The following is a 10,550-nucleotide window of genomic DNA, read 5'->3' as shown; positions in this document are numbered from 1 at the left end:
GCTGAACGCCTCGCCCCCGGCTCCGTGCGCCGCTCACGACGCCCCTCTCCTCCGGTCCTTTTCTCGCATCTCTCACCTTGTGCCTGCTCCCCTGAGGTCTCCTGCCCTGGTCTCATTCCTCCCTCGCTTGTGCTGCTGCTTTCTCTGTGCGGAGCTGCTTCCAGGGAGCCGTGTGGGATTGGCTGCTCTTGCTGGAACCCCCGTCGTGTTCCCCCAGCGCACTGACTTTTGGTTGTTGTGTTTGGCCGCCTCGCTGGTGTGCAGCCTGTCCTCGGCCCGGGGTCTAGTGCCTGGCATGTAGCAGTCACTCAGCGCAGGCTTGCGGAAAGCGGGAGTGTGTGGGCCAGTGGGGTTCCTGACCCGAGGTGTTCAGAGACTCTGGGGGCCAGTCAGGGATGCTGCAGAAGGGATTTTGGCATTTGATGGGGCTCCGGTTAGATCATTCCTTAGGCCCTTTCGGTGCTGGGCCTCTGTGGCCCCGTGAGAAGTGAAGGGTGCCGTAGAGTCGTGTGGTCAGCTTTGGTGTCCTTGAACAGCACACACGTCCACGCTTGGCAGCTCGGGTAGAAAGGACCCAGGATTCATTTAGCTTGAGTGGACTGTGCTGTTACCGCAGGACTGCTGGAGGGGACGGTTAGAGGAGATGCTGTACGTTGTCTGTGGTAACGTTCATTTCCTTTTTTTTTTTTATCCTTGGAAATCCATTAGGAGACAAAGATTCCGTTTAATGAGCAATCTTTGAATGTTGACATTCATGTTTATTAAATGTACTAATTTCATCGCAACCTTGCATTTTATTTCCTCATGTTGGGACAAGCTCTCCAGCGACGACGCGGTGAAGAGAGTGTTAGCCAGAGAGAAGGCGGAAACAAAAGGAAGGTCCTCACTGACGTCGAAACCTCAAGAATTGGATAATAAGAACGTGCAGGAGGAAGCGTCCAGGGTTCGTAAGGATAAAGAGGTGAATGCAAGTTGCGTGCATCTGAAAATGAAATAATGAGGCTTTTTGTGGTTCAGGTAGACATAAGTGATATTGTCATCCAGCTTTTTTTTTTTTCCTAGGATAGAAGAAACTCTGAAATAAACGAGAGAAATACAAGTGGAGGTCGAAGACAGAAAGAGGAATTAAAGGAAGAAAGCAAACCAAGAGAAAAGGAAAGGGACAGGGAAAAGGCCAAGGAGAATGACCGAGACAGACACAAAGATCCCGAGAGAGACAAGTGCCACGAAGGGGAGAGCGAGCGGGCCAAGAACGGGGCCCGGCTGGAGAGGACCAGGGGCAAGGACGCAGAGCGGGAGAGTGGGCGGAAGAACGAGGGCGGAAAGGAGGAGACGTGGAAAGACCGGGAGAGCGAGCGCGAGCGACACAAGGGCCGGGAGCGGCCCCGGCAGAGGGTGCGGGACGGGCAGCGCTCCTGGGACCCCGACGGGGAGAGGAGCCACGAGCGCGAGAAGCCGGGGAGAAAGGTAAGTCCTGTTGGAAAACCTCTGCCTTTAACTTAGAAAGGGTTCGTGGTGTTCTCCACAATGACTTTGGTCTTGGTTGTAGTGGATTAGGAAACTGGATTTCTTTATCACCAATTTAAAATTCTGACAGTCGTGGATTCCTAGGAGAACCTTAAAGTGATACTGGTTTTTGCTTTTCCTGTCTGCTGTGTGTGTGTGTGCCTTTGGGCGTTCTCCTGGAGATTGGGGATCAGTGGGTCCTGTGGCTTTGTGAGCAGCGTTTCCAGGCAGCCTCAGTGTGGGGGGTCCCCGGGGTGTGGGCATGGCTGCGTTTATTAAGGATTAGGGATACTTTCTAAGTTTCTGAAGCATTAGCAGATGAATAAAATGAGACCTCAGTTTACTGAATTCTTGTTTAATTAAATTTTCAGGGAAATTTAGGGTTTTCCAGAAAATTCTTTTGGTTTCAGACACTGTTTTCTAGATGTGCAGGTTATTTCGGACCCGCTGTAGATAGGGTAAGTCTCCTGGCAGGGCTGGCATTGCAAATGCTGGTTCTTGCAGGGACATCAGATAACTGTAAAGTGTCCTGGGCAGGTCCTGGAAATCCACTGGTCTCCAGCTGCTAGAAAGGAGGAAGCTGAGGTCTGGAAAGTACAAGGTCTGCTGAGTGAGGCACCAGGCGGTGAGCGGCCAGCTTGCTCTTTCCCGCCGAGCTGGCCTCTGGTTTTGTGGCCTCGCATCCCTGGCACCGGGAGGTGAGCGGGCCCCGTGGGACGGACTGCGCGCCAGGCCTGGAAGCTGGTCTGCTCGGTGGTTCTGTTGGCTGTCGGTATGCTACCTGGGACCCTGGGGTCTCCCAGGGACACCCTGGAGTCATGTAACCCACCACGGCACATGTATCATAAAAGCCTGGTTTCCCGTAGGAGTTTTAGAAATAACAAAGACCTTCCCCGTCTTTTGCTTCTTTTTAGAGGTCTAAGAAAAGTCTTTTTCACTGAGCCGGTTTTAGTGTGGTGCTCAAACATTCTAGTGCACTTTACTGTGCATGAGGCAGCCCCTGCCTGGGGCACCTTCTCAGCCCTCCAGGCCTTCAGACCCAGTGTCCCACCCGTGATGTTCACTGAGGTTGCTGGTGGTGTGACTGGTTTTTTAAGTAGAGAGACAGTTCCAAAGAGAACTTTTATAGGTGGATACATGGGACGTATTGTAGCCATGAGCGAGGGACGGTTTTGTTTAAGTGTGTGAGATCAGGGTGAACGGACTGTGTTCCTGCTCCCAGCTGGCCCTTGTTGGCTGAAGGCAGGTGTTCATAGACCTGTTGTGGTGATTTTGCTGGACTGGCCCTTCTGTGTCTGTCTGGGGCTCCTTTGTGGAACAGGCTCTGGGGGCAGGTTGCTCTCTCCCCCAGGAGTGATGGGACCCCCAGAGAGCCGAGCCTCGAGGCTTCTGGGAGGGCAGCTCCAGGGAAGAGGAGACTCGGCTCTCACCTGGGCCCTGCCGGGCAGTCTGCAGCCTCCAGTCGAATCCCATGACTTAGAAGAGACGATGGTGAGACATTCTCAGCCTGTGAAACAGCAGATGTGAAGGCACTCTGAGAAGTCACGGGTGTGTCCCCGTGTGGCAGTGGAGGATGAGTCTGAGGTCAGAGTGGCCACGTGTGGGTGCTGCCCTCCTCCCATGTCTGCAGGGAACTGAGCACTCTGGGCGGGGGGGACCCAAGGCACAGAGCCCGGCCCGCACAGGAAACTACTTTGGATACAGTCTGCTACCTTCATAGTTAAGTCACGAGGACAGTTAATTGTTGAAGTATTCAACAGGCATCCAATGCTTTTCATGGAGGAGAATCTCAGTGATTGTGTCTCTTCTGCTCCTTATGTCGAGATATGTCTTTCTGAGAGTTGATTTAAGTGTGAGATTTTTTAAGGTGTTGATTTAACATGCTTACAGTTTTCACGTCATTTTTGTTTTGAGAGTGCTTTCCTGATGTAGCGTCTGGAGACTTTGCTCAAAAAGAACCACTCCATTGGGAGGTGAGAGTGGTTCCCTCACAGAAGATAGGAGTGGGCGACTCCCTCGTTTCCAGATTCCCTGTGTGTCCCTGGAACGTCTCTGAGAAGTCTGGCCTGGCGTAGGGACCGCGTGCGTGGGCCTGGGAGACACTGCTCCCTGCGGTTCCCTGCGAGGCCCTGCCCCTGCTGCCCTTGGCCTCCTGGTCAGCCCCCAGTGGGCGGAGATCTTGGATGGGCCTTTGGAGGTCCAGGCCACACAGCGACCGCAGGGGGCGGGGCTGGGATGTGACGCGGTGCTCCCGTGTGAAGGGTTATCTTGTTGTTCGTCAGTGTTAGAGAAAACATCTCGGCGCGTTTTTAGATGTTACAGACTTGAGTAATTCTAGAGTTTGAAAAAAAAATTTTTTTTTATAGTCCTCAAGCTCAGGAGAGATGTCTAAAAAGTCGTCAGATGGATCTTTCAAAGACTCCAAAGCTGAAACAGAGGTAAACTTGAAAAAATAATTTTGAGAGACATAAACCCGTAGCTGTGTTGAAATAGTAAGTGCTGTGTGTGGTCCACCCCCAGTCCACGGAGGCACGGGGTGGGGCATGGCGGAGGCTCACACACAATAGGTCCATATTTATTTTGTTGTAAAAGTACCGCTTTAAATGGTTTACTGCCTGTAAAGTAGGTGGGGTGTGTTTATCGGCTTCTTCTCTGCGGTGGACTCTTGGGTCTCCTCGTACCTTTATGTGACAAGTATGATGTACGGTGTACAGAGGGGTAAGGCAGTCATTTGGGAGAGGATGGAGGTGGCACTTCGGAGGAGTCTGGGAGAGGATTAAGTCACGAGGCAGACAGGGACCGGAGGGCCGGCCGGAGGGACCCGTTCAAGCTCTGCCTGGCCCGGTGGGACCCTGCAGTGCAGTTCCTGTGGGTGAGGTCCGGGCCAGGCCGGGCTGGCTTGGGGAGGTTAGACTCACCCCAACTTCATCGTCCAGTTTGCATTTCAGGAAGTATATCCGGGCAGCCACGGGCAAGATGGACAGGCATGGAGTGGAGGCTGGGAGGCTAGTTAAGAGGCCCTCATGGCAGGTTGAGGGAGGGGTCGGGCCAGGGAACTGAGCCAGCGGTGGGAGGGACGGGATGTGCTGTTTTCTCTGATTTACACTCTGTTTAAACACATCGTGTACGTTTTCCCTCTCAGAGTTGTTCACAAATGCATTGAGGTAATTAAGCATATAGCGACAGAAGTTGAGTCCCCATAAACTCATCTGATGAGACAGTGATTCTCAAGGTATGGTCAGTGGACGGCTGACCTTTTTAGGGCTGTACCAAAAAGTGGAATTCTGCATTTAGAGTGAAAGAGCTTTCAGCTTCCTTCTAATTCACACTCTTAGGTCTTAAGTGCTTAGCTGCACTGACTTGGAGTCAGTTCCCCTTTGAATGCGTACGGATGTTGTTGTGTTTCCTATTTGTTCTTCCTTGAGCTTGAATAATAAATCTGCTCATGGTGTTGCTCTGTGGTGCATCAATTAATTTTTTTTTTCATTCTCTTTTCTTTAAGACTGAGATTTCCACTAGAGCATCCAGGTCAGTGACAACAAAGACATCAAAACGGCGATCCAAAAATTCAGTGGAAGGTACTGCAAAATTTATCATACAATGTAGCTGAAAATACTAAATTCTTTTTTCTAATTTATTTTATTTTTGGCTGCGTTGGGTCTTCGTTGCTGCGCACAGGCTTTTCTCTGGTTGTGGCAAGCGGGGGCTACTCTTCGTTGTGGTGCGCAGGCTTCTTATTGCGGTGGTTTCTCTTGTTGTGGAGCATGGGCTGTAGACGCACGGGCTTCAGAAGTTGTGGCACGCAGGCTTAGCTGCTCCACAGTATGTGGGATCCTCCTGGACCAGGGCTCGAACCCATGTCCCCTGCGTGCCACAGCTTAACCACTGTGCCGCCAGGGAAACCCAATACTAGATTGTTTGCTTTAGTCACAGCATCTAGTAGGAAAAAGCTTCTGTGACTAGAAAGCAGATTTGCCTTTGGAAGGAATGAACAAAGACTGTGTGAAAATGATGAAGATATATGGCTTTCACACCCACATGCATGTGCATGCCCTTGCACACATGTGTGAGCTCACGACACCAGGGGCAGAGTACACCTGCGTGATCTGTGTTCCAATCTAAAAGGTGTGACTGAATGTTAATTTTCCAGAAATATTTATCAGTCATCCGTGTCTCACTGACTCTTCTGAATGGGTAAGCAAGTTTAGTCCTGATGCAGGATGGACATCAAGAGCATCCTGCCCTTAGACAGGTGATGTTTATGCATTTAAAACATAGCAGAAAATGTCACTGACAGTCATGCTAAAAGCTGAAGCTGAAGCAAACGGGCCTGGCGTGGGTTTGCCCGAAGATGTGTCTCCTTATGACAGACCGATCTCCTTATGACAAGCCGATAAGTGGGGAAAGAATGTCAGTCCAGTGCAGGGAAGGACAGTTGGAGGCCGGCAGTGTCGGAGGCTTTCAGTGGAAGCGTGAAGTTACTTTGAATGAGCAGAGTAGTTCCTGAAAAGTCATCCTTTTCCTAAACTGTAAAACTTACAGAAGTATGGCAAGAATGTAGTAGTTGGAATTTTTCACTGAGAAATTGAACTTAGGTGGTAAGTTCCGCTCTTTGACGTTGACAAATGCTTTAGTGAACTTCTCTGTGCCAGAAACTTCCTTTTGGGCGATCTCTGTGGGATAGGTTCCCAGGGTATAATTACTGGCACAGAGGGCCAGTTGGACATTTTAAGGTTTTAGCTACAGTGGACACTGTCTGTACCCTCTACCCCACAACTTCTCCGGGGGTTTGTTTGAAAGGCTTTGCTGATTTTGGTGGATGGAAAACACTCAGTCTGAGCATTCTTAATTCGCGTGAGCTCCCTCTATGTTAAGGACATCTGCCAGTTTTTTTTTTAAGTATTTATTTTTTTATTGGGGTATAATTGTTTTACAGTGTTGGGTTGGTTTCTACTGTACGGGGAAGTGGAGTTCCCTGTGCTAACAGCAGGTTCTTATTAGGTATCTATTTTATACATATTAGTGTGTGTATGTCAATCCCAATCTCCCAGTTCATCCCACCGCCACCCCCCTGCCGATTTTTAAATAAGTATTTGTTTCTTATATTTTTTTCCACTTTTTTAATTCTAATTTTGTTTGGTTTCTGACTTGCCTAGGTGTTTAATTTTTATGCACTGGAAGCTACCAGTCTTTTTTCTGTAGTTTTTCCAGAGATTTGAGAGATGAAGTTTTGTGTTTTGTCATACGTTTTAATATTTAATCTTTTTGGTTATCTCTTATTTTAATTCATGGTATAAAATGAGGCTCTGAATTTATTTTTTCATAATAACTCATCAGGTGTTCCAGGGTCACTTACTAAATAATTGTTCCCTTCCCTCCTGCTCTGTGGTCTCCCCACATGCCTTTTGGAGTCTGGAGTCTGGTGTTCCTGTTTTTGTTTTTTCTCTACTGTTTTCTGTTTCACTACTAGTTCCCTATCATTTTTCCTTTCAAAGACGTTTTAAGCCCTTTTATTTGCTATTCTTCCAGATGTATTTTGTAATCACTTCATGAGTCAAAGAATCCCACCTCCCACAAAACAAATGGATCAGGATGTAATTGGACTTGGGTGAAACTTAGGCTTTCGTTATTCTGGGAAGATTGGATACCTCTACTTTCAAGTTAGACAGGGGTCTCCTCGTCTCCCGAGACGTGTGTTGGGTGCTTGGGTGTGTCTGTCAGTCAGGGATTGCTCGATTGTTTTGTTTTCAGTTTTTTTGGAAATGGAATCTTTCTTCCCATCATTAATTTTTAGTGATTATTGTTGGAACATAGAACCTTTATTGATTTTTGTAAATGTATCTTAAATCTAGCTTGTATTGAACCTTAACCCATAATTGTTCCATTGATGTTTTGATTTTCTAAGCTGATGGTCATGTCATCTGCTTTTCTTTTTTAATAACTCAAGATGTTAGCACCGGAGTTAACCAGTAAGCTTGAACTGTAGGGTTCCTTTTATTTGATCTTTAAGAGATTTGGTTATCAGAGAGTTGCCAGCTTTATGACATTAAGGTTTACTGAGCTGTCGACAAATTGGTGAACTCTTTCTTCCCTGCCTCTGCTAGCCGGGCACTGACCTCACCCCGGGTCCTTGCCCAGCAAAGCTGGCGCTGCGCCCTATCGTGCTGCCTCGCTTTAGCAGGTAGCATTAGGGGAAGGGTCCAGCACCCAGGAGTTGTGCGAGACACAGGCCCTCTGTGTTCCCGCCGAGGAGAGAAGCCTTGCCTTTACTAGAGAGGGAGGGCATCACGTTTGTTAGACATACTTAGAATCTTAAGGCCATACTAGAATCCCTATAGGATCCAAAAAACATTCTGCGTAAGAATATGATAATTTTTGCTTATTCTTAACCAGTGGAGACTAGCAGAGCAAATCACTTTGAGTTAGTGGGTGCATTTTAATTTCATTTGTTCGATAATATGCAGCATCGCAAATTAAGTTTAATATGTATTTTCATTGTGCAATTTCATGTTAGGAAGAAGGGATTCTAGAACCAGTGAAAATAGTCTCTCCCCTGAAAAAGAACGTAACTCTTCCTGCAGTAAAGCTAAGAAGGAACACACCGGGAGACAGCTCGGTAAGACTGAGTGAACCCCAGGGAGGCTGCGAGTGAGCGTTTGCGACCGGAAACCTTTAGCCACCTGATCCCTTGCTTCCGTTTGATCAGTAAACAGACGGAGCCCTGTGGGTGGTGCAGAGGAGATGTGCCCTGTTTGACGTGGGCCCGGGTGCTAGAGCACTGTTCTCAGCCCCAAGTGGAGCAGGGGCAGGGGACCTGCGGGCCCCCTTGTCTGAGCCACGGGGCTGCCCCCGCCGTGCGTGGACTCCCATCCGTGACTCCCTCACTGGCCGAAATCGTCCGTGTGAGCCTTCCTTTCTTAATTCTGCAAATATCTGTGGAGTACCTGCCCTCGTGGAGAGTATGATCTAGAAGAAGACAGACAATAAAGAGAACTCAGGATGTATACATTCGTGTTAGTTAACCGTGAGTCTTTTGAAGGGAGATGAAGCCGAGAGAGGTGGAGGGGGTGCGTAGGCAGGGAGGGCCACTGAGGAGGGGGTGTCCGGACAGAGTCCACTAGCGTCACAGAGCACATGACCTGTGGGTGTCCAGGAATGGCCAGAGGCCCCGAGCTGGGGATAGGCCTGCCTGTTTGAGTGACTGGAAGCCGGGTGGTGAGGCTGGAGCAGAGAGAGGGCAGGTGCCAGGAGAAGGGGCTCGTGAGCGGGCAGGCTGGGGGCATGGTGGAGTAGGTGGGAGCGAGGTCCCGGGGGTGCCCAGCAGGACAGAAACAGGCTCTGGCTTAGGTCTGAGAAGCACCCCCGTTAAAACTACAGGGGCGGGAATGAAGGCTGGAGAGCAGTTAGGCGGTGCTGTGGCGTCCAGGTGAGAGGCCATGACGTCTGGGACCCAAGGTCACTGCTGCGGAGATCGGGGGTGGGGTGGGGCGGGGTAGCCCGCTCTCACGGAAGGGATGACAGCGGCGCCGATGGACTGCACGGCGCCTGTTAGGAATCACAGGTGGGATCGGTCGGGGGTGTCCGGCACCTCCGTGGTGTCATTTATTGAAGTGGGGAAGGCTTTGGGATAAGCTGGTTGGCGGATCGGTTCTAGAGGCGTTAAGTTCAAGATGCCTGTGAGACAAGCAGGTGGAGGCGTTGGGACAGTGGGCGGGTGTGTGGGCCTGGGGTTCAGGGGCAGAGCTGGAGAAGCTGACGTTAAAATGAAGAACTTGGGGGTTCCCAGATTAGCACGCGGGCCTTCATGCAGTAATGGCCTCCGGGGAGCGTGGAGCCCAGGGTTTGAGGGTCGGAGAGGAGGAGAGGGCTCTGGCAGAGGAGACAGAGGCCAGCAAGTTGGGGGGGTTGGAGAGCCAGCGCCCTGAAAGCCAGGGGCTTCCGGAGAGGGAGGGGCTCATCCAGCGCTTCCGAGACGGGTCCCGTGGAGGCTGAGGGTTGACCGTTGAGTTGATGGGGCAGTTGGTGACCCTGGCGTAAAGCCTTGTAAATCCCAACCAAAGCAACCAAACGCAAAAACCTTCGCAATAGTTTAATCTGTTGTTCGCTGTTTTATGTCAGGAAGAAAGGAGGATGATATTTCAGCTAAAATTTTAGACCCCATAGTGTCTGGATTAAATAATGAACCAGATCAGGAAACTACAACTTCAGAAATAGGTAAGAAAAATATATTCTTTAGTTTAAATTCCTCACCACTTTGGTATGAAATACTTCTATCTCAGTGTGGTTATCATTATTCTTTATTTTTCTAACCACTTTAATGTTCATGAGATTTCTTTTTTCCCACAGTCTACTGAAGAACAGAAGTGACTTGATAGTCTGTTTGCTTTAATTTGCTACGTTTTATGATAAAGAAGATTAACTCAGCTTTAAGTTAACCTTTACATGCTTTATCATGTGGAACATCTTTGCATCTAAGTCAAAATGCTTTCTTCATCTTACTCCTGGAATTTTAAAAAGTGTTGTGGATAGTTAGAGAAATTATCTTTCACTTCTCCAGCATGCTCTGCTGTGTTCTGTTAAGAAAATGGTCCACAAGAACTATTTTAAAGTGCTTGCTCGGAGCACCCGGGGAAGGTGTCCCCGTGGCACACCTTTTACATTCGAGGCTGGCAGTGTGACGTGTGTGCACATCCTCACCCTGCTGATACCGGGTGATTAGACGTACGGATGTGGAATTTCGGTGGGATGATCCAAGATTGTAACTGTATGTAGTCTTCTGTGATGTTTAAGTAAATTCTTCAGAAACATGGCAATTCTTGAGTGACATTTGAGGGGAAAAATAGTGTAAATCTTGCCCCCCCAGGGAAAGATAAAAATTTTTCTAGGCTGAACTTGCCTTGGATCTACCTGTTTTTTTTAACATTCTGTAACTGTAGCTAGAATAACCATAAGCCCATCTTTCTGCACTTGCGTTCTGCCTTTACTAGTTTTTGCTTTTCTAAGAGGGGTGTGTTTGCAAGCTGTGTGCTCCATCGCTGGTTCAG

General features: G+C 49.0%; 1 protein-coding gene across 2 annotated transcripts in view; it reads left to right on the top strand.

Annotated features, from left to right (window-relative positions):
* The window catches only part of IFT54 (intraflagellar transport 54), a 64,803-nt gene that overhangs the window by 5,115 nt on the left and 49,138 nt on the right, over positions 1–10,550 (top strand). The window contains exons 4-8 of one of the 2 annotated variants that reach the window (XM_007452886.1): positions 818–961; positions 1,063–1,467; positions 3,873–3,944; positions 5,009–5,084; positions 9,625–9,720. In XM_007452886.1, the coding sequence (XP_007452948.1) occupies positions 818–961; positions 1,063–1,467; positions 3,873–3,944; positions 5,009–5,084; positions 9,625–9,720 (793 nt within the window). The remainder of the gene's footprint in view (positions 1–817; positions 962–1,062; positions 1,468–3,872; positions 3,945–5,008; positions 5,085–9,624; positions 9,721–10,550) is intronic. The other variant, XM_007452887.1, reaches the window with a different exon arrangement.

The sequence above is a fragment of the Lipotes vexillifer genome, unplaced genomic scaffold, assembly GCF_000442215.2.
Source record: "Lipotes vexillifer unplaced genomic scaffold, Lipotes_vexillifer_v1.1 scaffold652, whole genome shotgun sequence".
In the NCBI taxonomy this organism is placed as follows: domain Eukaryota; kingdom Metazoa; phylum Chordata; class Mammalia; order Artiodactyla; family Lipotidae; genus Lipotes; species Lipotes vexillifer.
This window is presented reverse-complemented; position numbering and strand designations above follow the sequence as displayed.